The following is a 26,306-nucleotide window of genomic DNA, read 5'->3' on the forward strand; positions in this document are numbered from 1 at the left end:
CTTCTTTCCTCCTTCTCCTCTCCGTTGAGATAGACAAGGTAGGCAGGGCGTCCTTTCTTTATCATCGCGGTGGCTTGTAGCGCAGAGATTATAGCGGTTCGCCGGTTCATCGAGATTCTGTGGTATACGATGGGTTCCTTATTCGGGGCGTGTAGGGATATTCGCCTCTCGTCACAACGAATCGTCGCAAAGTTAGCGGTCAACCAGTCCATTCCTAAGATTACGTCAACATCTCTCATTGCCATAATTCGCAGATCGTAAGCGACTAACTTAAGTTCTCCTAGTACGATTTCTACGTTCGAACAAGTTCGGGAAATTCTATAACACGACATTCGATTTCCTAGCAGCTCGATATAAGCAGTTCAAATGTGAAATATTTCTCGTCCTTCTATTGGTCATGTCCACACCTCTTGTTGGTGTATTATTTCAGCGTGCGTCTGTCTGTAGAACTTATTTCCCACGTGTATCTTAAAAGATTTAAGTTTTCGCCTCCTCTTGCCGTGTCGCATCAAGAATTCAGAGTATGTACTAAGAACTCAAATTTTAATCAAATAGTCTTAACTTGGATATGGGCCGATTTCAATTCGAAGAAGCACCACGAAATGTCTTTCATCGGAAAGGCTCCAAACTTTATCAAGGGAACAAGAATAACATCTCTAGCTTGACACTTTCAAATCTCATCATTGACAATTGGTTTGAAACTGAGCGAGGACATAACTCGCCCATTCTAAGAATTAAAAAGTTTAGAGGTATCAAGAAAACCCACAGAGCTTGAGAATTAAATTCTGATGAGAGCTCGAAACATGGGATGGGTCATGAAAACAGGGTGAAACCCATTCTGATGTACTTGTAAAATTATGATTCTTCCTATAAGTAGGGTTCAAGGAATGATCACACAGTAGCATTGAAAGAAGGCAGTTGCGCAAGAAAAGACATGAGACAGTTGCACAGTAAGATGAAAGATACTTGGAAGAAAATAGAACGGACGAGTAGGTTCACGCAATAAGGTAGAAAAGAGTAGAAGTGGCTCAGTGCAAGATAAAATAATAAAAGGTGCGAATTCCCCATAGAAATCTCAAAATGTGGTCTCAAAGGGGTCTCAGTACAACGAACGAAAAGGAGTAACGCAAATGCGAAAGTAAAAAGGTAAGGTGAATAAAAGCTTTAGGAATCTCAAATCCCATACCAGACTGCCCGATAAAAAAAAAAAATCGGACAGCGGTTATTGATCAAACATGTCAAGGCCTAAAACAATCAGTCGCGTCAGAATTTAGAAATATAGACAAATGTCATGAAGTTGCACTAGCAATGGTTTAACGGGTTTGTTGAGGGCAACTCAAAATGATTGGAACCTTTCAGAACCGTTAAGGAAGAAGAGAACATGATAGTCTTAACTTGGAGCTGGAGAAAGAAAAGTCATTGAGTATGAAACAATATATGTAGTGTAACCGAGCTAAAAGAATTTCACTTCTGCCAAAAAGAGCTTGCCACAACATGGTTACAAAATAAAGGGGTGAACCAAAGTTCTAAGAAGAATATTCCATCCTTTGAAGAAAAACAGGTCTGGAGATGTGATCATACTGAAGGTCGTGACTACAAACAACTTTAGGAATGAGGTTCAATGACGGAAGCTCATAAAATCAAATATCGTTCTATGAATTTGAAGAATACTACTCAAGCAAGAGGTCCAAAGTTATAAAGGGCAACACAAATTTCACGCCAAGTGAGTCATGACTCGATATAGGAAAAGAAATAACGGGTATCACTTGCAAATTGCGAGTTAACCAAGGTGTTTAAATAGATAAGGGCTCAGAGTTACTCAAAACTTCCAGAAAAGAACTTAGGAACCAAGTAAGTACTGTTGAAAAAAAAAATCGGTCATTCTAATTACGAAGGTCGCACTCCCTCGCACAGTTCTCTCCCGAGCCTAATCATGGTAACGTCGTTCTATAAAACCATGGATTCCAAGTCGAGATTCATCGTATCGTCGAAAATAACTAAATTTGATGGTCGCATCTTCAAAGTCTTCTTCTTGCCATGTCACATAGTCTTTTCGATTGCCATTATACACGTGGTCTTAATGTGTCGTAACGTCGTCGTATTTGTGTCGCGTCGCCACTTTGGCATGGTATGCAAGACTGCATAGTTTTATTAGATCTTGGTATGATCTCGCCATTGTAAGGGTACACCAAGGCTCGAAGTATACTTATTTTCGTTGGTTCTATCACTCAGGAAAGTGATACTGCAGTTGTCAACCTACAACTAAGTTCTAGCACGTTCAGTCTGGCCTACTTCTTAGGCACTCTATAATTTCAAGCATAGCTTGGAGTCTCATACTAGTCATTTCGCGTTCTACTGTTGATATAAGCGCTGTGATCATATAACTAAGTCATGCTAGGTTCCAAGTAGTCCAGATCTAAGCATCGCAACATTTCAACATAAATCACACGTAATCACATTCGCAACAAAGTTCAAAAGTTCCCCATTACCACACAAACTTCATCCATATATTGTACAATTAACAAGTTTATTTGAATAGCATATTTCACTACATAATTCATTTGATGTTCCATAGCATATCAAGCATCGTATATTAATATATGTAAAGATTAGCACTTAGTCAATGCATCATCCACAAAATCACATTTCCAACTTCATGCAGTTCATGTCCATCTATTTCTCAATCACATAATTGCAACTACACATGCGTCATACTTTGCCTTCAAAATTTCAAAATCATATATTTTCAACCAAATATGCAATAAAATTTTCGCCTTCCAAGTAATCAACATGTACGTCCTTCAAGTTAAATTTACAGTTTGAATTCGTAATAGCAAATCTCAACGTCAAGCAACACGTGTTCACAATCATACCTCAATATGTGATACATCATGCCTCATTATTAAACGAAAGCAATTACACATTTGTATAGTGTCTCCCGTTTCATAACCCCACCACATTTTCCAAAAGCCATAGTATTTACTTCATATTTCACATAGGAGTTGCTTCGTAGCAGCTAAGTAATCACATTTCACAATTTCACGAACTCGCATACAATACTTGACAGATCACCATTCGGGAAGCATCGCTTCACATTCATAATATTTCCACACTCTTAGTAATCATCATTTAAGAAGCATCGCTTCACAAGCACAACAATATTCTCAACACTTAAGGCATGCTTCTCACAAAAATAACACCTTCCACCAAAATTTCCAAGAGCATAAAGTTTCAATCATAAGTCATAGTAATACATTGTACCTCTTTCTTCATGGTTGAACGGGACGAGGTGCGGTGTTGAGCCTCTCACATTTAGTTCATTGGTACAAGAGTAAGAGGATAAACTTCTATATTTTGAACAAAGACTCTTGGGTCCAGAGCGGAAAGAACTGAGACTCTGATACCAACTGTAACAGCCCGGAATTCTAGGGTACAATAAATACGGGGCTGCTATCAATGCGGGATTAAAAGCACCCAAGAATAAGGCCTAGGGTTTTAAATAAAAGAGTTCTGTCGTAAGCATTTAATGAAGTATCAAGCCCTACGTCAACGACTTAATCAAGAGGAATAAATGGAGGATAAATATCATGAAAACGAGATCAAAGGCCGAAGGGTTCAACATATCTCAACAGAACCACAACAAGTCTCAAACTTCTAACTCAAAAGGGGCAAACTCAAAGTAATCAAAGAGTACTAGAATGTGTCAAGAATTCAACGGAAAAGACCAAGAGTAGTGGAGCCATGTATGGAGACACGACTACACTCAGTGTTCAGAACAACCGTCTTAATTAATTAATGAGGTCAACACCCGCCACCGCTCGTCGCCATTCAACCTGCACATAAGGAAAACACATGCAGGGCTGAGTATTTTGAAATACTCAGTGAGCTCGTTGCCAAAACATTTTATAAGTTATGCCACCCTTACCAAGTGAACTCGAGTTTTAAGCAGTTTAAAGAGAATTTCACGAGTATCACAAAAATATTTAAGATAGATTGGCCAATCAAACAACTCCCCATTTTCTCATCAAAATAACAATCATAACATTCCATGGTGCGATGAAAGTGTGGCCACACTTTTCGCCCACGAGACCGGCCGACTAGCAAGGACGGCTCACGATCCCCTCGTGTACACAGCCTGGTAGGGTTTGCGGCCCGTACTCAGACCCGAATTCGTATAACATATCCAAAACCTTGGCCCAATGGAGCGAACTCACAAACTAGGCTTCAGGTACAATATCACAATAAAACAAATATGGGCATGGCATAACAGTTAAACCACCCTTATAACACCAATCAATATTTTTGCAAGAAGTAAAAGAGTTTAAGAATAAAGCCCACCTCGACTGCTTAGATTTCAAGTAAGTTTCTCTTTTCCTTTATCTGACTTTGCAACCGAGGTTTCACCTTTTAAATCACATAGGTACATACAAATCAAATTCACAATTCAAAACCTAATTCATGCATGTCTCGGCGTTTTTTTTTCTCTTTTCCCAACGACTATACTTAATATGACCAAACATAAACATGTTCACTATATATATAATTTACTCGCATATCAACTCTAGATCTAACATCAACATATCTCGCACATGAGTATTTTGCCAACACGCAACACACACACACTCGACACACACTCACATCACACACACCTCATGCATACATATTTTCTATATCCCTTTTATCCCACTTTCGCTCAACCAAGATGCATGAAGGTTCAAGAAGGCCGATTAATCGGTTAGAAAGAAGAGGATTCAAGTAGAATGAAGAAGATAGTCATAAGAATACCTTTTTGAGAAAGACGATCGGTAGAAAGTAAGTAAAGACTTGGTTCTTCAAGAATTCTTGGATCAAACTTCAATTTCTTCTCAAAGGATGCAAGATTAATGGAGTAAAGTAGAAGAAAATTGAGAGAGAGGGTTGAGAGGGGGAGGGGGCGAAAATTATGAGCTAGGGTTGGGGTCTTGGCTCCTTATTTATAGAGTCCAAAAAGATCTTTAGAATATTTGGTAAGATTTTATTCTCCACAATTAAATAAATAAATATTATGGAGTAGGGAGGAAGAATTAACAAAAATAGACTAGGGTACCAAGGCATGTAGTTTTCGAAAATTAGGCTACATAATTAGCCAAGATTTTGTTTTGGTATTTTTTCACGGAGTAGAATAAAATATCACGGGGAAAATTAAATAACAAATAAAAATCCTCCAATTTGGAGAATGGAACTAGGCGTGTTTTAGCCTATTAAATAAGGAAATGAGTTTTTTAATATTAACTAAAATAGGATATGACAAGATCTCTTGAGGTACGGAAAGATTTGGTAGAATAATTAAATTCTAGGTATGGAAGGAAATCAAATAAAGAATCAATAAAATAAGCAAAATATTATTTCCTTCCCAACATGGTGATTTTCGAAAATCACTATTAAATAAGGGGGTGTCGATTTTCCCATTAAAATAAGGAATAATTGGGTCTTGGATTTAAATTGGATAAATATCCCAAGAATTAAATTAAATCCGAAAAAATAGAATTTCTTCTTCAAAAGTCAAGGGGGTCGAAAATCTCAAGAATTTGGGTGACAAGTATTTATGGAAATTTTCTCTAGTATTCTCACTCACCCTTAAACAATTAATTTACCACATAAATCACACAATTTAATAAGTCACATGCCACATCATAAAATCAATAAGTTTGACTTTTCAAACTTCCAACGAGAACCCTAGACTCGACTCGGCCATAACATCTCATACAATAAATGCATTCACGACTCCACGTCATCAATAATAAATTTTAGGGCTCTAAAATTAGGGTTCGGAAATTCGGGATGTTACATCTTTGCTTTATCTTGGAAATGGCAATCTCTATCTCTCATTAACATCATGCCTCTCGCATATGTCGCTCTATTATCATACATTTCAAATTAAAAATCGCCCCCAATTCCAGGCCTGGCCCATCGCCGCCGCTTCCACAAACGCCAAACGCCTGATGGCCTTCTCCCTCGGGCAGACGCGCGCCATCGTCACCTGCAATCCCGACGTGGCCAAAGTGATCCTACCACCTCATGTTCAACCGCTGCGCATCGGAGAACCAGCCAACCGAGGCGGTCGAGTGAGGGACGTGCTGAAGCTGGCCTCCCTGAACAACATGATGTGCTAGGTGTTCCGTGTTCGGCAGGGAATACGACCACCTTCCTTTCTTGGCTGGCGGCGGAGCTGTATGATTTGGTAGAGGAGGGCTACAGTCTTCTCGGCCTCCTCAACTGGTCCGACCACCTTCCTTTCTTGGCTGATCTCGACTTGCAGCAAATCCGCCTCGTGCCAAGGGTGAACCGCTTTGTCCAGCGGATAGCGGACGGTGGTGGTGGCGCGGCCGCTGATTTCCTTGATGTTTTGCTGTCGCTGTCGGATTCAGACATGATCGCCGTTCTTTGGGTAAGAATATCCCGACACTTTTATTTTAAATATTTTTTAAGTCATTTAGCATAAGTCTCTTTCACTTATTAATCAAACCTTATTTCTTATTAATACCGTAAGAATATTTTATAAGTAAATAAAATTAATATTCGTTTTATGTAACATTCAAACCTTTTTATATAACTATATTTATTTTATTGATGATAATTTTCTTTTACTAAAGTGGAGTGTAATACTATTAGTCATAAGAAAAATAATGATTTTAAGTGAAGTAAATATTTACAAATTAAATTACTAGCAAATGAAGAATTATAGCATCCCTTATTTCTTTTTCTTTTTTTTTTCGCTGTTGATACATCCAGAAAACACAATTTTTATCACCTAACTTATACTACTCCTACTTGGTAAGATGGAGACAGTGGCGGAGGGGGCAACCGACCCTCTCCGGCAATCCGCTACCATGGACCCGGACATGATTTTTTCATTGTCGCCCCTTCCGATAGCTTCCGACGTCGCCCCTCCCCACTTTGCTAGCTTCAGAAAAAATTTATTACGCCCCTTCCGTTTTATTATCCTGGATGGAGACCCCATCCATCTTCTTATCATGCCAAAACTAGCATTATTTATAGCATTTCCCGTTGCTAATTATTAATGGAAAATTTGTTACTTATAAGAATAAAGAAGAAAAAGAGTGAAAGTAACTTTTATAACGAGCTTTCTATGCAAGCAATGATTCTCATGTTTGAAAACTATTTATAAAGTAAAGTTTGGGTTAATTTGATGAGAGGAAATGATATTTAGGGGAACAGTCAGACACAGTGGCAGAAGCAGTTATGATGGAATGGATTTTGGCGAGACTAGTATTGCACCCTCATATCCAGTCAAAAGTCCACGATGAGCTAGATAGAGTTGTTGGGAGATCAGGTGCGGTTAAGGAATCGGATCTAACCGAGCTAGTCTACTTAACGGCGGTGGTCCCTTCTCTCCATCAGGGACTCCTTTGTTGACGGTTATCACGTTCCGGCTGGGACCACATCCATCGTCAATATGTGGGCCATCATGATTGATCCTCAAATTTGGAACCGTTTCCTCGACCCCAATTCCACTACCGACTTCTCCGTCTTCGGGTCAGACCTCCGAATAGCTACCCTTTTGCATCAATTTCGATTTGAGTCTTCTGGTGAAAGCGTTGACTTGTCGGAACTGCCACTACAAAAAAAAAGGCGTTTTGCGAGCACTATGTGTGCTAGCTATGAGGCTTGTAGCAAATTTGCTACTACATTTTGCGAGCACAAGACCATTTGCGAGCACTTCTGCTAGCACCTTCAATTCACTCAGTTCTGCTCGCTAATTAGCGAGCACGTGTGATTCAGTTGATATTTTGGACTCATCGCTAGCACAAATTTGCTCGCAAATTTACGAGGTGCTCGCAAATTTTGGATTATTTTCGAACAAATTCTATTATTTTCTATTTTAATTATTAATTTTTTTTACAATATCTGGACAATTTTTATTAAAAAATTATAATAAAATGACCTTTAAAAGTAACAAAATTCAAAATTTACATCAAATTAATAATAATGTTTTACATTTTTATAGGACCATATATATTTTGACTTCTCATTTCGTAAACTTGTTAACTAAGATTCTTGAACTAGTCTAGCAACTCCGCATATTTCTTCTCTAGCTCCACGCGCAAGTCTGCATTTTGCTTATCTCACTCTGCTGCATTTTGCTTCTCCAACTCCACACGCGACGAACTAGTAGTATATGGGAAGTAAATGCTCAGTGCCTAACCGGCTCCGGGAATTTGCTTTCTCTTCTTCATCTTCCCAAGAAGCTCAACGTAAATGGCATCATAATCTTGGTCTTCTACCCCGTTAGCCCATAATGCATTTGCCTTTGTCATAACTTGCTCCTTTAAACAAACAAAAACATAGTAAGTATTCTAAATTTAAACACAAATCAATGTAGAAAGTAAATGTAATTTTATCCATCAAATTCTGTCATAATGGAGAAATATAATTGTTTTTGCAATAGCATGTCCAAACAAGCAAAACATTCCAATTTCAAATCTATTCAAAGGCCATTTCTAATCAAGTAGAGACACAAACAATGAAGACCTTATTTCTTTATGACCAACCACTGGGTTAAATCAAGTGATCTACAATCATGTGGTAGTGCTCAAGCATTTCAAGAAGTATACAGAGATAGCAAACCTGTTGCGTGTTGGCACTGCACTAGATAAGGTAACTTGATATACTTGGATTTTACATGGTTTTAGAGGGTGGTTATGTATAAATTTGATCATATTTTGTCTATTATTGGACATGTTTATATATACTTCTCTATTATATTGGTATGTTGACCATTTTGTTAAGAATGTGTAGAAAAAGGTACAAAATATGTGGATGTGCAGCAGCCTTGCTTTGAGACAATATTTACTGGAGATTTTGAAGTCCAATCAGCCCATAATGCATATCAATCTCTGTCTTCGAAAGAGCTTCGCGTGGGTATCTTGCACGCCTCAATCGGAGTTCGGTAAAAGAAGTTATGGTCGTTACAAGAACACTGCGCTATCCAGAAACTTACACGCGGCCGGGTGAATTATTACGCTGTAAATTCACCCTGCCGGGTACTGTAATTCTGCGGGAAATGGCCAGAAAGGGGTCGAAAATGACCACCCGGCCGGGTGAATTTTGCTCTTTATAATTCCACCCGACCGGGTATGCTATTTTGGCGTATTCTTTTGGCAAAAACGCGATTTTTTATGGAAGATTAAAAGGAAAACGCATAGGGTTCACATCGATTCAACATCTACCGCCTCCAACACTCACACACACCCCCAAGAACACTTGGAGAGAGAGAATTGAAGATTGAAGACTTCCAATCGGAAGATTGAAGTTGCCATTCCATACATTCATTCTCACAGGAGTATCTTAATCTTTTCTCCATGTATTTCATAGAATCTTTTGTTTCAAATATGGTTTTTGTGAAGAACATGAGTAGCTAAACATTTCTTGTAGAATTCTTGGTGATGATGCATTAGTTTCATAGTTATCCAATTGATTTTGTTCTTACCTTGCTCTTGTAGTTATTTGATTATTCTTGGGTTTATTCCTTTCAATTGTTTGATCACCACTTGATTGTGTAGGATTAATTAGATTAATCGGGAGATGAAATAATTAATCTGGAAATAAGAATAATTCACACCTTAATGCAATAAAACTCGGGAGAGTTGAGGTTTTGAGTGAAGTCTTTGACCTAATCGAGCTTTTGAGAGTTAGGGGTTTTACGATTAGAAGGGGACTTCAATCCTAGCACCTAATCTGCAGGTTTCTCACCTCGGGAGGGGGTTTAATCTATAATTGTGGTCGACTTAGTAATTCTAGAGACACCAAAAGGTAAGACAATTTGATTGGATAAGAGCTTGGAAATGTGCATCGGATCCTTGAGTTCTATAATTTTCTCCATATTATCTTTTCATTCCGTGTTTACTTGCTTTTATTTGTTTATTTGTTCATTATATGTTTTTCGTAGTGTTAGAAAACAACCAAACCTTTTATTATTCTCTAGATAGTAGTCAACATTTGTTCGTAGTAGTTAAGTTGATACAAATTTGTCTCTGTGGGATATGATACTCTTGCTTGCTAATTGCTACACTAGCCCCGTACACTTGCGGGTATCACTTGTGTTAAAATAAGTCGAGTCATAACTCTGCTCCAATTTGCTTTCTGAGCACTTCACCCTAAAAACAAGAATGTAAAACATAATCACACTCAAAATAATCGTATGTGTCATACTATTTCATGGTAATGATTTTTTATTAGATTATCATCTTATTAAAAGGTGGTATACTGATTCTGGTTTAACACTTGCTCTGAATTTGATTCTCAATAAATTAGTGCCAGTTTGTGCAACTTTGCGGATGAAAAAGCAACCCCTATAACAAAAAGGTATACAAAACTTAGGTTACAAGACCGATCATATATTCTATATTCTTCATTTTTTTCCTTTAGGAATATTTACTCATCCATTTTAAATGCATATGCATGCAGTTATGTACAAGGCAATAACTTGCTAAGCCAAACACACAGTTCATATTCCAACAAATTAGCAGCTTTAAGAGTTTGCATTCTCCTTCAAGTGAATGCTGATTTAGTAGCAACATCAAAGAATATCATGCTGTCATAGTCATTCATAGTTGAGATATCAAAGAATTCCTTGAAAGAGAATCCATCAAACAATAATAATCCTAAGTGTCACAACTGAAAAATGTGCTCATTTGAACATCTCAAATGGTGCTTTAGGCAAGAAAGTTTACAGAATATCAACGGGGAGGTAGTACAAACAAGAAACAATTACATCACAAAACTGGTATTGCAATGCTATGATCATCAGATAAGAAGCTTCAAACATTGCAAATAGATGATGCCGAATAATGCTCATTATAATCAATAAGATTCCAGAAATGAGAGATACCGTGTTTAGGTGACAGTAGATAGATTAAGTATAGATCTTCGAGACTCTTGGTAAATGCTCTTTTTATGACTTGAACCTGCAAAATAGTACATTGAATGACCTGAAATTAAACAACAAGAATGAATCCACTCTACTAGATATTATTAACTAGATAGCATATACGCAATCCATCAGAATTCAAAAACCACCTAGTCACTTTTGTGCCTCTTCCCATGTCACTTTTCCATTTTACTATGCAAAATTCAAAGCAACCATACTCACAACCACCTTTCGAATCCTATCGGAAGATAATCATTAACACTATATTTGCCCCTGTACCTTTTGGATCTTAGAGGCACACATTACTCAATTCCGTAGCCTAGAGCCACCTCAGGAGCTCAATAGAGCTTCATCACTGTCCAGAACAACATGTATTTAACTTTGCTAAGGCTGCCTCTGTTCATGAAATAAAAGGCACAAATTAGCATCCATTTGCGCAGAGAAGGAGAGATAGATTTAGAATATTTAGGAAAATTACTAATATCGGTGAGAAGAAAGAAAAAAAGCAACAAATTGACCATCTTTCATCTTTTCAAGCATCGAAAACCTTATAAGAACAAGATCACGAAGCAAGACACAACAACATTTTAGATAAGTGCATTTGTCCAGAAATTGTTTGATTAAGCTCTATAGATAACATTCTGGTAATCAAACACTGCTAATTAAGTGTGGCCATTATTGAATCCTAATCATAGAAGATCTGTTTGAACATTTTAACAAACACATGGAAGATGGCACGAATGTGTTCTACATACATCTGTTCATAATTTTTAATCGAAATAGGGCAAAATTGAATCTGCAAAACTCTCATTTTCTCTTATTACTACTTCAATCAACGCTATAATCAACATTCTATACAAGTAATCACCTGAATCTGATTTCATTCCTAAAAATATTCATTTCCTAATCAAAATCAAACACTCAAAAGCCATTGCAAAAAATTGAGGGGAGAATAGCTCTAAATCTCTAATCAATTAGCATAATCGAAAGAGTAATTGAACAAAGGAATGAAGATATTCACCTCGATCTCAATTGAGAGGAAAAACCGGTGGAAATTTTGTCTTGAGCTGGAAATGAAGCGTCCTCGAGCAGAGATGGATCACACCTATTGCGGACGAGAATTGGGGGAGACGGTGAGATTGGGAGAGGCAGTGAGAATTGAATCAGGGGAGGAATTCGACAGCTTCAAGGAATTTAAGAAGGAATTTAAGTCTAATTCATTTTCAATACAAATGAGAGCAATTGGGCGTGTGGGAATTAAGCGAATGAGAAGAATTAAGTATTTACAGAGCACCTATTTCTGCTCGCAAATTTGCGACCACAGGGACTTTGCTCGCTAAATTGCGAGCACATGCATATGTAAGATGCACAGTTTGTCACGATTGCGAACATCGTTTGCTCACAAATTTGCGAGCACTATGTGTGCTCGCTAAACTCCTCATTTTATTTGTTTGCGTTTTTGCTCGGTATTATGCTCGCAATTTTGTGAGCAGACGATACTATTCTCGAAAGTTAGCGAGCACCGGTGGTGTGCTCCCAAAAATTTGGTCGCAAACGGAAGCTTTTTTTGTAGTGTGCTAAGACTGTCTTGTGAAATGGCTAAACCTCTCGTGGTCATACTCCAACCCAGGCACTGTCTTACGACTTCCCTCTATTAGCTTGAAAAAATATAAATATGTAGCCATGCGTTTTGTTACTTTTATAAAAATAAGAAAAATATTGAATTTCATATCTTCATGTATATGCATGGGTTGTGGCCATGCTTCATCTATGTGAATGTCTTGAATTTATTGAGTACTTGTTTTCTTCTTTTCCTTCAAGTTTAAAGCATTTACGGCCATAGCAAATGACTCGATTTCATACTATCTTTTACAATAAATGAACAAGTCTATTTTACTTGTTATTGCCATATTGATTTTTTTGTAAATAGGTATATAGGGTATTGATCTATGGAAAACTAGATCTAAATACAAAAATGCAAAATAAAATCATACGAACGGCATATTTAGGTCACTGTTAGTTTATCTTTAGGTCATTTTAATAAAGGATGGCCTAAAAATTAAAATTATCTAATAATGACATCAAATCTAGATTTTATAAAATGAACTAAAACTGATTAATAACGATCTTCCATGTTTCTTCTTGTTTGAAAAGGTTGAGCTCCTCTGGTGATCACTCTCATTCCAAAGAGTTTCTTGATTGTGCCTTTGGATGAGATGGAACGGAGGGTATGAGCTCTGTTGGCTTCGGTAGGCTCTTCGATGCTTTCTTCCAATTGTTATTAGGACTATTAGGCTTTCTTGGTACACCTAATTCCGTATATCATTTTCATCGAAAAGGATTTAGAATTGAGTTAATCTTGTATGATTCAATTTCGTATTCTAATTTCAATTTCACGTACAGAACGGACATCTTAAAAAACCACAAACTTATGACAATTTACAACTTTTCCAACCCGACTAGAAATTTTTTGAAAAACTTTGGTTTAAACTTTAATTTACCCATCTTCGCATTATTAGGTTTGAAGAGTTAGCCTAAAAAGGGTTGCACAGAGCAATTGTGGGTGTTGAAATGCATTGAGTAGTTTATGGGCTGACAATATAAACTCCCAAACAATAAAATAAAACAACGATTTGAGTAATATGAGCAGGGGCCGCGCGAACGCAGGCTCTAACACAAATTATGACGTAGGCTCGACCACTTGGGCCGACCTTAGGCGGGCGCCCCTCCAAAGTGCAATGGAGGTCGCCAACCTAGGCCATGGGTCTTATGGATCGCCCATCGACCCCGTCCAGGTAAGTATGTTTCTTGGACCCAATGGCCCCTCTTTTATAACCCAACTTTCTCTCCATTCTTCTTCTCTCAACCGATGTGGGATACGGAGAATCACAATTTCCTTCTGCAAACACAACTGAGCTTCGCCAACAGCCTTACTCAATTGCCCTTACTTATTTCAGCATCAAAAATCAAAAATCAAAAATAAAGAAAACATAATGATTATTGCTAAGTTGTTACTCATCAAAAAGGTGGAGTAATATCTTCTTACAAAAGTAGTATGAAATATTTGAACATAATTGATACGTCAAACAGGATGGAACCGATTCCCATGGTTGAATGACAAGAAACGAATATTGAGTGGGGCAATTTAACTTTCATTTTATTCCAATTATTGAGTTACTCTTTCAGTGGATCTTGTTCCACAAATGTCAACTACTACTACATTGAGAATGTTAGTCAAATGATTGCAAGTGCTGAATCATAATAGTAGTTTTATACCAAAAAAAGTGACACATTTTATTGAATCACACAACAAGAAGAGCATATATCAGCTGCCCCCCACTTTATATAAACTGGCTTAATAATCAGAACCCACATATTTTATTTTATTTTTCTGTTTTTGCAAGAACAAGATACTCCTCAAACTTATTGTAACATTGCATGACAAACACAATTAAAACACTAGAAAATATGATAAAAATGTTCAACCATTGTGGTTTCCTCTGCTGCCATTGAGCTTCCTAACGAGAGTTAGATGGATCCCGGGATCGTTGTGGTGGCAGCTGCTGTTGAACACAATGGAGTTGTTCACTCCTTGAACGTTGCTGTTCAAGAACGTCGTCATGGGCGGCTGCGACTGCCCCACCGAATTCTTATCCTTGTGGTCACTGGTGGTGTCGTTTGCGAGGGTGTAGGTGGTGCCGTGAGGGTGTTTCTTCTTGTTGTAAGAGGTTATCTCCATGAGGGCTCCCCTGTTTTCACCGGTAATGGTGATCACTCTCATTCCCAAATCTTCGGAGTCAGAGAGTTTCTTGATCGCGCCCTTGTCTTTGGTTGGAGGCTCCCTTTTGCCTTTGGATGGGAGGGAATGGAGGGTATGAGCATTGTTGGGTTTGGTGGGCTTTTCGAAGCTTTCTTGGACGAGGACGCTTTTCTGCTCGATCTTGGGCTCGCGGTCCTCCTGCGATGGCCTGAGCTGGGCGGGGGGTAGTTGGAGGGGGGAAGGGGGGTGAGATGAAGCCTTGATTTCTTGTGATGGTTTGAGTGGTTTGGGAGATGATAGGGGCGTGTCTTTCTTGGGAATGGCTGTTTCGGCAGTTGGGAGAGGTGGTGTAGGTTTGGAGGAGGGTGGGGATGTGGTTTGAGTCTTGATTTGAGGGGACGAGGTAGGGACAGTTGCTGGTTTTGTGACCGGGGAGGATGGTGGTGGTGGTGATGTTGCAACTTGGGCCCTCGGTGGAGAGGGCCGGGGTGCAACTGGTGACCTAGGTGGGGTTGAAGGGGTGGTGGTTGGGACAGGGGAAGCTGGTATGGGTGGAGCGGGGGGCGATGGCGGGGCAGTGGGAGGCTGAGATGCAGGGGCTGGCTCTTGGGGCGGCGGAGGAGGCCTGATTGGGATTGCTGGCCGCACTATGGCTGGTGGGCGGGGCGTTGGTGTTGCTGGTGCTGGTGCTGGTGGACGCATAGTGGGCAATCTGAACCATGGCGGACGTTGAGTGGCCATCTGAAGTTAAAAGAGTAGTAGTATGTAGTTATGAGTTTGAGTTATGTAAATGAGAAATATATAGAGGAATGAAAGATGCTATTGTAAAATGGAGAAGAGATTTGGAAAAGAAGAAAGGAATCGGATTCAGCTGCGAGAAAAGGTTTAAGGATGGTATATGATGATGATGGGTGGTTGATTTCATTGTAAACACAATGCATCTTGCTCTGCATACAAAAAATACTGTTCAAAATTCAGCAATTCTTTTTGTTTGTCGGATTCAGATTTTGGGTATCATCTTGTTCATATGTTAAGTTGTGATTGTATTAACACAATCTAAGTGTATGAAACACACAAATTGATTGCAAGAGGTTGCTTGTGGAGACGTTGATTCGGTGCGCTTTAGTTTCTGCTTTAAATATTTGTAGGCCACTTATGTTATGGCTTTCTTTCTTCTCTTTAATGCAGCCCAAATTCATTACATGGAATCAGGTAGCTACATGGGAGAATGCCACGTGATTTCATTGGGCTTATTCTCAAATTCTACCACTTCGTGATTTTTTAGTTTCACACGAGTATTTTTAAGGCAGTAATGTCATTTTTTCAAATAATACACGTGTCATTCACATTTAATACTTCAATAGTTCAATTCAATGCCAAATCGGCTTCTATTATTCATTTGGCAGAAAAATTTTGACTCAACAATTACTTGAGTACTAAAGAGAAATAAAGTAAAATTTCTGATAATTATATACTCCTATTATTTATATTCACCATAACCTTCTTTTTATGTTATATTCATTCAAGTAACTCAAGATTTGTTTGAGTAATTATATAATCCTATTATTTATATTCACCATAACTTTTTTTTATGTTAAATTCATTCAAGTAACTCAAGATTTATCAATCGTACTCAATAGTATTAATATTCTTTTAATTTTTATGTAAGTAGTAATCAATTGTTTTTGCAGTTATACTTTTCATGTGATTGATATCTTAATTTTTGTGAATGTTTATATTTTATATACTAGGAGTAGTATTTAGGAATACAAAATATAGTATAAATGAATTTTAATAGTATTTAGTTTTTGGCCAGATTAGACATGAAATTTGAAAGTTTAGAATTAGGTCAGGAGATTTTTAATCCAATAAAATTTTAAATCAATTAGCTCGCAAACGAAATATGGTTGACCCGAAACCTGATGAATTTACCGATTAACATTCATGCAATATGTTCGGACCACTTAATTTTTATATAATTATTGCAATTCAAAACTTAATGTCTAGGATCAAATTCTAGTCGTGAATTTCTTTCTTTTGTTACTTGTATTTAACTCTTTTGTATTTTTGTTCTTTCCATGTATCTGGCCGTGATTCTGATTTTCTTATTTTTGATACTAATTGATTATGATAAGAAAAAAAAATATGATGCTCAACATACGTCAAAGACATCCCATGTCCCCACCTTGACCTTAATTAGTAGATGGTCAGAATTAGCAATCCTGCTCAACTCAATTCGATAAAAAAAAATATATTCCCTCCCACAGGAAATGTTTTCTAACGATGACTATAATAAACAATCTTTAGATTAAAATGTGTAAATGACTAAAGTATATGATAGAATTTATTCTTAAAGAGAACAAAATAATAATATTTTAGTTAAAAGTTCCCTGCCTACGTTCCTTCTGAAACATACTAGTACTATAGTATATATGAGCGTTTCGTAACTTTATCTAGGAACAATGTTTTTTGGCAGACAACTTGAGTTGTAGAATAAAACAAATAGATAATTGCATTTTTTGGTGGTTGAAACTTTTTTGATTTGACAAATTGGGATTTGCATATGTTTAAACGTCTACTTGTTAACGGCGATATAGCCACTCTTCAATACGCACCAGATGCCTTCATATAGAATTACACATAATTGGATCTTTTGTCTATCCTTTATTTTTGTTTGAAATACTTCCTCCGTTTTTTAAAATAGAAACATTTGAAATTACACGGATTTTAATGCAAAATTTGGTAAAGTAAGATAGAAGAGAAAAAAATTGGTAAAGTAAGAGAGAAAGTGAAAAATTGGTAAAGCAAGAGAGAGTGAGAGGAAAAAATAATGGAATTAATGTTAGTGGATTATGAGGTCTATTTTATTAGTGGTATATGGTAAATAAATTAATGTATAAGGGTGTAAAAATTTCCTAAAATAGAAAGTTAGAAAATTACTATTTTTAAAGAATGAACTAAAATAAAAAATAGTTGCTATTTTAAAAAAGCGAGGAGAGTATACAGTAGAAATGGAAGGTTATAGTTATTCGTTCAAGCAATCAAGCCCATTTATAATATGGGCCAATCATGGAGTAGTATTTTCACAATCTGACTTATGGATATGTTTGATAGCATAGATATTAGTTGTACATCCAATCTGTCAGATTTCGATTAAGCTATGTAGAGTTAGAAATTATCAATCACACATTTTTAAATCAAACAAATTATGCAATTCAACTTACAAAATTTGACTACATAAACAACTCGGCAAGAAGTAGAAATATATTAATATAGAATTTCCAGAAGTCGCTGTTAATGCTTATGCAATTTCTATCATGCTTATGTGCGTACAGCGTACCTGCTGGGGCGCAAAGCTCAATTAATGGATAAGTTTTATGTGAGTAAGAAATTACTAGTAAATAGGAGTACTTAATTAGATTAAAATTGCGGTGCACTCCATCAATTTACCTGCTTCCCATTCTTATTAAGCCTTATTTATTGTCACGTACACTACCGATACATTACATACCCCTTCTCGCATATAGATAAGCAGTCGGTTTTGAGGAATAGTAGTACTATCTAACAAATTCAAGAACAGAGAACAAAATTAATAAATTTTGCCATTTGAGAAGGTGGTTTTACTGTGCGGTCATGGTCTTAGTCCTACTGCTTATTAGCCTATCATTGCTTTTTGTCACATTTCCCTTATATTGATTGATTAAAACTAGGGTATTAAATTGAGTTTAATATGCTACAAAGCTACTGTTTGTAAAAATATTTTAGGCTTTAGCTAATTGAATTAGGCAAAAGGAAAATGGCTATTAGCCTAGAATTGCTATTAAATCATATTTAAGCGTGTTAAGATATTAATAAGGTATTGTTTAATGCCATGTTTGGGTAGGGTTGATAACTCTACAAATGAAATTCTATGAATAAAAATGTCATTTTTGTTGATAAAATTACATCTCTAAATGAGTTATCTAATGTTTGATCAAATGTCGAGTGTGGTTCCCACATGAGACGTGGTCGTGGCGTGAATATTAGAATGCATGTGCATTTAGTTCAATTAAAACATGATGAAACATAAACGTCATTTAATTTAGAATGAAATACAATAAGCAGTGATCCATAATCACGCCACATTTATGACTGATTTTGAGTATCATCGCTGATCACACATCACATCACATCGCATTGTTTTATTTTTTCTGATAGCGCCCAAAAATGCAGCCTCAAATTTTATTTTCTTGCAACAATGCGTCGTACTCCTCCAAAATCCCATCTTATTCCTATTCCTCCTCTTCAGTCATATTATTACTCCGCCCCGCCCATCTCTACGATAGCCTCCACCTCCCCCAACTCAACGACTCAGGTGGAGAAGTCGCGCTCCTCCACGACTCTGACTACATCAATCTCCTCTCCGCCCGCCACCACAACTAAGTCGTTTTCTCCCCCGCCAACCGCATCAACTCCAGCACCGGCAAATCAAGCTTCATCCAATTTCCTCAATTACGATATCTACCTATTGGTGCAGAGCTCGCCGACCGGAGGATCCGAGGCGGCGCGTTTCCACATCGGCTCTGCTGAATTCTATGGACGGATTGTCCAATTTCCAGGATGAGAGGATCATGATCTTCACCGTCAACACAAAGGAATGCTCCGCGACGTGCACATTTATTTTCCATTCTGCGATTTCAATTCGTTCAAATATCTAGAGAGCAATTATTATTCACGCAAGTCGACAAAATATTGGAGAGCAGGCGAACAATGAGATGGGCGAGTTGATGTTAGTGAGCCTGAAGACGGTGGTTTCGACGTTAAGGAATAGTAGGTTTGAACGTTATTTCCAATACACTACACAGAAAAACACATATTTTGTCGTGAAAAGTGTTTTGTGAGAGGGAGGTCCTACAATTAGGTGAGTTATTATTGGTGAATGGTGGTGATTGTAGGTCTCATAAATTATTGAGCTGTCTCATTCCTTAGATCTTATTAATTAGTTGGAAGCAGTGGCCATCCAATGTTTGGCATCACAAATTAGACAGCAGTATATTTGAGGATACATGCAAGTTGTCTCAGCAGAGGCCAAACTGTTCAACTCCATGATTGTGTTCAAACCAAGTATTCAAATTTTGTCAAACTAAACCCAAAATTTGATTTTAGTCGTGCTCAAGTTCAACAACCACATGAAGCCATTAAGATGACAATTTCAATCGGACAGCGATGGATTTAGCCTCATTCATAAATACATAAAAACACATGACTTTTTAAACTATTTGAGCTCATCTAAAACCGCAAAAAACACAAGCATCAATGAAAATAGGAAGAAATTGTTGATCCAAAAAAGGTCAGCAAGAACAGGTGGGCGGGTTCTTGAGTTCACTAACTTCAGAGTGAGCGGCTTCAATCTTGAAGCCTGACAAGAGCCCCTCATTGGGCTTGACCAAATTGGTGGTATCCAAGGCCTTCTTGGAGACGGCATCATGGATTTCATGGAGCAGCTTGAGGAAGGCCGGCTCCACATTGTCTCCGGTGAGCGCCGAGGTTTCGAAGAAGAAGAGGTTTTGTGTTTCCGCGAATTCCACAGCATCCTCAGTGGGAACCGCTCTGGAGTGGAGGAGATCAGCCTTGTTACCGATCAGCATAATGACAATAGAGGCATCGGCGTGAGCCCTGAGCTCATCCACCCATCTCGCCACGTGGTCGAAGCTCTGCCGCTTCGTCACGTCGTACACCAGCATTGCCCCCAGTGCTCCCCTGTAGTACGCGCTCGTCACAGCTCGGTACCTGACTCAAATACATTCAACTGTCTGTCACCATCTCTTTAGAGAGAGAGAGACATAAAGTGAGAAAAATAATGTTTAGAAACCTCTCCTGGCCGGCGGTGTCCCAGATCTGAGCCTTGATGAGTTTGGAGCTGATGGTGACTGTTCTAGTCTGAAATTCAACGCCGATGGTGGACTTGGAGTCAAGACAGAACTCGTTCTTCGCGAACCTCGACAGTAGCTGCGTTTTCCCCACCGCGGAGTCGCCGATCACCACCACTTTGAACACGTACGCGATCTTCTCCTCCTCGCTCATCTCTTGATTCATTTTTCCTGTTCAGAATTGATAGAGAGAGAGACACACAATTGGAGTAAAGCGGTTAAGTTGAATAAATAAGGCGGAAGATGAAGTGATATTGATGGCTGTAATTTGTAAGTGCCTGCTCAATCAACTGTTTTCACTTTCACTATATTCACTCACCAGACTCACCACATAATCTTCAATCTCTTCAATTAATCAATTTTGCATTATTTCTAACTAAGACCATCTCCAATGACTTTAAGCTAGCCACCCACTCTCTCTCTCTCCCACGTCATCAGCACTAAAATTCTACCTGCCACGTCATCATTTTATTCAAATAGGCTAGTCGCAATAAAAATAATTTAAAAACAACTACATTTACGGAATTAAATTTACGAGACATATACGGGAAAATTCATTCATTTCATTAAAAAAAAGAGGTACATAGATAAAAAAAAAAAATACATGATTTTTAAGAAAAAGAACGGGCTTCCACACACGAGCTCCGTCGCTCTCTACTCCTCATCGTCGCCGCCGCCATCGCCGCCGCCACCCGGGACTTCCACATCGGTGGGGGTATCTGAGCCCGCGTCTGAGCCCCCATCAAAAAGTTTCAAAAAAAAAAACAAAAAATGGGCGTTGCCCGATCGCTCGCCAATCGGCACGCCACAATGGCGGCTAGCGCCTGGAAATCGGCGTGCGCTCGCCGGTTTCTTCGCCGAAATGCCGCTGGCTAGTTCCAATAGTTCGGCTAGCCGACCGGCTAGCGATGCGAATCGGCTAGCCGCTATTGGAGATGCTCTAACCATGTTATAGTCCAGCTCATTTTGACTTAATAGCAAACTCAACTGTTATGAAAGTTACTCCCTCCGTCCCCTTTACTTGACACGGTTTGACTCGGCACGGATTTTAAGAAATGTAATGGAAAGTGTGTTGAAAAAATTGGTGGGATGTGGGCCTACTTTTAAAGTATTAGTTTTATAATAAATGTGAGTATGAATGAGTTAGTGGAATATGAGATCAACTACCAAAAATGGAAAAAGTGAAGTGTATCAAGTAATGAGGGACGGACCAAAATGGCAAATTGTGTCAAATACAGGGGGACGGAGGGAGTAGTACTTAAATATTGGGGGCACTCTTAGCAGGATATATTGACAGCTATTAAGTGATGCAGTTCAAAGTGCGATGACATAAATCCATATCTCTTAAGATTTAGCTGAACCATTTCTTTAACCAATTTAATCACCAAAATTTAGTTGGTTACCGTTACGTTTTATTGGAGTAAAAAGGCCTTATTCCAAGTCGAAATTCAGGATAAAATCCATTCCTCTCATCCTACAAATTCTCAGATTCAGATTCCAATCCAAATCAACTTTACTTTATTTTGAATATTCAAATTTTAAAAGCCAACAATTCTTATGTTAAAAAGTCAATAAAAAACTGACAAGGTTATATGTTCTGTTTCACTAGTAATATCAAAGAACAATCAAAATAAATCAAATCAATTTCACAATTTAATTACCGAATCATGGAATTTTCTCAGAATTCTCTGTCAAGATTTACGGTTAAAAATTAAAATGATTCTGCCACAATTTGTGATTGACAATATACTCACATTCTTCATTTTATTGTCTTACAGATTATATTGCAGTAAGATATCATCAATCAGTATAAATGATGGTATCCATATTGGCCCTTGATTGAAAGCAAGAACCTAAATTCCTTGAATATTTTGTAAATGTAATATTCACAGAAAACATAAACCTTAAACAAAATTTGGTGTAAAGCACAATACTATATAAACATTAAAACGACATATACACACATCAGTCCTGTATGGCTGTATTCTTTTATAGAGGACAATTTAAATGCTATTTGTGGACCCCGTCAAGAGTCCCATTGCACAGCTCCCTTGTCCTATCACAAATGTTGTTCAATTTCTTGTTTTTCATATTTTCAGTGAGTAGTATTCTTTTACTGCCGCAACAACACAAGCATTCAAGAGTAAGGGCGCGTTCACCCTATTCAAAATGGTCAGATAGTGGGTTAAATCTCATGAATTATGACTGTTCGGTGTGTTTGTGCTAAATCTCCAAAGTCCATGATTTAGCACTGTTCACACTAAATAAATGAGATTTCAATTCTTTGTGGTCTTGGAAGATTTCCTATCTGCATCGAAAGTACCACCAAGAAATGATGCTAAAATTCCACTTTTGCCCTTCACTTTTCAAAATGCATCTCCTCTTCTTACACAATTCGTTCAACGAAATTAGGGATATGTGGAATTCACTCCAACCATTGAGTGCTGTCGACGAACCCTATTTCACTTTCAACAACGAGCTGGGAGTAGTAATTCACAAATTTCGGCTGCAAACGCACTGGTGTGAGTTCTCTAAGCCACGGTGAACTTTGTTGTGCTACTCATCGTTCATATTCGGGCGCCGGCTGTCGGTGCCGTTTTGTTCTAATTTTTCGATTCATATATGAATCTGACAGATTCTAATCCACAGGTGTACCTCATTACATCCGTTGATTCGAAGAAGCTGACGACCTGTAGCTCGGAGAGCGGATCTTTCTGTAGTATTTTCACAAGGTCAGTCCACCAATTTCCTTCATCACACTGTGTTATATATGTCTAATTTCTTGAAAAATCGTTGCAACTGTGTTGATTCCTAGCTATTTTGAGTGTCTGCTCAAACTAATTTGCGAGTGAAATATTGCTCAAACTCCATTATGAAAATTAGTCGTTGTTTGTCTGAAATGTGGACCAAAAATATTGGTTAAATCTTGATTCTCCAATAGAAATTTTGTTGACTGTTTTCTACAAATCAGATGATGAACCCTGCTTGTAATTATGCTACGATATGTCAGTTACTAGAAGACGTACTCGACAATTATCGTACAGAGGCAACCATTCTTATCCGTAGGTGTCTTAACACTCGTAGACGACGGTTGAGGCGTAGATTTCTTGCTTTGGCGAGAAACTATAGTTTGCTCAATAGGGCACCATCACAACAGAGTCATTTGGATCGTCTACTTCATTTCACAGATGCTTATTGCATTTCAACTATGAGAATGGATCGTAACACTTTTGGGCGCTTGTGCCACCTTTTAAAAGAGCGGGGTGGGTTGCGTGTGGGTCAATTTGTCGGGGTGGAAGAACAAGTTGCTATATTCGTTGGTGTTCTTGCACACCACAAGAAGAATCGGTGTGTAGGTTATGAATTTTGGAGGTCTGGAGCCACCATCTCTCTGTACATGCACAAAGTGTTAGGTGCTGTTCTGAACTTGCATGATGTTTTGCTAGTCAAACCGACTCCAGTCACTGATGACTGCAACGATAGTCGATGGAAATGGTTTAAGGTAATATTTCAGTCTACATAATAGTGTATGTGGTTCATATATCGAAATATATCAAATATAACCAGCATGTTCTTCACTTAACTTTCCAAATTGATGCAGGGTTGTCTTGGTGCTTTGGACGGTACGCACATTAATGTCTTAGTTAGTAACACAGATAAACCGCGATTTCGTTCTAGGAAGGGGCAAATATCAACAAACACCCTTGCTGTCTGTGATCGGAACATGCAATTTGTCTATGCCTTACCTGGATGGGAGGGATCAGCGGGCGACTCTCGAGTTTTGCGGGATGCCGTGTCACGTGTGAACGGCTTGAAGGTCCCAAAAGGTTATTTTTTGAATCACTGTGTTCAGATTCGATCAATGCTCTATTTTATACAATGCAATTAATTATTCTCTTCACTTTGCAGGGTACTATTATTTGTGTGACAACGGATACGCAAATAGTGATGGATTTTTGACACCCTTCAGAGGAGTACGATACCATCTAAAAGAATGGGGTCCGGGCGCTGAGTCACCACAAAATGCCATCGAGCTATTCAACATGCGCCACACGAAAGCAAGGAATGTCATTGAGAGAGCGTTCGCAGTCCTTAAGATGCGGTGGGGGATTCTTCGAAGTGCGTCATTTTATCCAATCAAAACACAGATCCGTCTGATAATGGCCTGTTTTTTACTACATAATTTTATCCGTCGTGAGATGGCAATAGATCCAGTTGAAGTTGAATTGGATGGTATCTATCATGAAGTGAATCATGATGATGACAATGGTGTTGTGGAATTTGTCGAGACTGTGGAGCCTTCAACAGAATGGAGTCAAATACGCGAAAACCTCGCGCAACATATGTGGCTTAACCGATGACCTTTGTCTAGTTTATTTTCCCTGATTTCAAAGTTGACTAAGTTGTGTGGTTGTGTGACTAACTGAATTTAGTATTTTACTGCATTCGAACATCATTTTTGCCTTGTGTTCAGTATTATTTTGTTGATTTATTAGGATCTTTCTTAGTTTGTTGCTGCTTTCAGTTTCAAATATCAGAGAACTGAGACGATGGATGGGATCCCCGACTGCTCCTGTGGCCATGGGAAGATGGACCTTCGCCGCGCCGGGGTGTCTGCAATGAATCCCGGAAGGTTATACTATAAGTGTCCGTTGGGTGGAAATCATCCGGGTCATTTCATTTGGTGTGATGAGCATAGTAGCCATACTGGCTCTCGGAAATATAGGGACCAGAATCAGTCAACCGCATCCTCTGGCCCGGTTCCTCACTCAGGAGAATCACGTGTTGATGCAAATAAGGATAGATGTTGCATTGTATGCGGTCTGAACAAGAACCATTCCGACTTCACGTCCCTGGTGATGTTAGCTTTCATGACCACTGTATTGGTCCTACTTGGCTTTCTAATTGGGAAGGTTATGTAATTATATTAGGTATGGTGGATATTTGGGATTATGTGTGGTTTATGTGGATGATTTGGGTGATTTTTGTCGGTCTTTAGGTGTGTTAAGTATATGTATATGATGCTTCGATGTTTTTGGCCTTGACCTGAATATTTCTTGGGCTTGAAGTTTAGTTTTCAATTCGGCGGTTACATATATACCATTTATATATCGGAAGGGAAAGAAAAGTTATTTCAAATAATTTTTTATTGCACTTCGTTTCTACACATCTTTTAGTTTCACATATATTCTCAACATATTTTAACAACTAATCTTGTTTCTTTTCAAAAGTTATCTCCTCATAATTTTGTTAGCTGCTATATCAATAATATATATGTATGTCTATTAATTTTATGTATTTTATACCAAGAAAACATCGCAATTAATTAGTATTAGCAACATTAGTCTATATATCAGTAATTTTTGTACCATGAAATAAGTAAAAAAATAGATGGCAGGAATATAAAAATCAAAATATCATAAAAAGAAAAAAATATTAGAAAAACTTCAAGTAACAAGAAAGAAAATAATAGTAGTAGTAGTACTAAAAAGTAAGAATATATTTAATATACAAAATTTTAAAGGTTCATAATTTATTTATTATAAACATAGCTTCTGCATATAATATGCTTGTATCAAACGAACATATTTGAGTTCTAGATAAAACACAATATCAAGATAATAAAATTGATTGAAGTTAATTTTTTTTTATTAAAATTGAGCCAAATCAACTTAAATTGATTTCAATAAATACATTTTTGATATTT

At 37.9% G+C, this 26,306-nt stretch overlaps 2 protein-coding genes, 1 non-coding gene and 1 pseudogene across 5 annotated transcripts; 1 reads left to right on the plus strand and 3 right to left on the minus strand.

The window, feature by feature from the left end:
- Positions 1-5,918: 5,918 nt before the first annotated feature.
- Positions 5,919-12,588, plus strand: LOC125218715 (cytochrome P450 78A9 pseudogene; annotated as a pseudogene).
- On the minus strand, positions 10,634-15,469 carry LOC125218716 (uncharacterized). Of its 3 annotated transcripts, XM_089062848.1 has the most exons (4): positions 11,952-15,469; positions 11,210-11,326; positions 11,080-11,122; positions 10,634-10,967 (listed from the first exon to the last, which is right to left on the minus strand). In XM_089062848.1, the coding sequence occupies exon 1, from the start codon at positions 15,429-15,431 to the stop codon at positions 14,412-14,414; it is 1,020 nt and encodes a 339-aa protein (XP_088918974.1). In that variant the 5' UTR covers positions 15,432-15,469; the 3' UTR covers positions 10,634-10,967; positions 11,080-11,122; positions 11,210-11,326; positions 11,952-14,411. The 3 variants fall into 3 exon arrangements, with proteins under 3 accessions (XP_088918974.1, XP_088918973.1, XP_088918975.1); XM_089062847.1 differs by lacking the exon at positions 11,080-11,122; XM_089062849.1 differs by lacking the exons at positions 11,080-11,122; positions 11,210-11,326.
- On the minus strand, positions 13,577-13,733 carry LOC125185808 (U1 spliceosomal RNA). The gene has a single exon (XR_007170304.2). It is a non-coding gene; the product is annotated as a U1 spliceosomal RNA (small nuclear RNA).
- Positions 15,470-19,873: 4,404 nt separating the features above from the next.
- On the minus strand, positions 19,874-20,900 carry LOC125217676 (ras-related protein RABA3-like). The gene is made up of 2 exons (XM_089063266.1): positions 20,542-20,900; positions 19,874-20,459 (listed from the first exon to the last, which is right to left on the minus strand). The coding sequence occupies exons 1-2, from the start codon at positions 20,763-20,765 to the stop codon at positions 20,021-20,023; spliced, it is 663 nt and encodes a 220-aa protein (XP_088919392.1). The 5' UTR covers positions 20,766-20,900; the 3' UTR covers positions 19,874-20,020.
- Between the last annotated feature and the right edge of the window lie 5,406 nt (positions 20,901-26,306).

Source organism: Salvia hispanica, chromosome 1 (genome assembly GCF_029641045.1).
Source record: "Salvia hispanica isolate PSC_SH4W2 chromosome 1, Shi_PSC_v1, whole genome shotgun sequence".
Lineage (NCBI taxonomy): Eukaryota > Viridiplantae > Streptophyta > Magnoliopsida > Lamiales > Lamiaceae > Salvia > Salvia hispanica.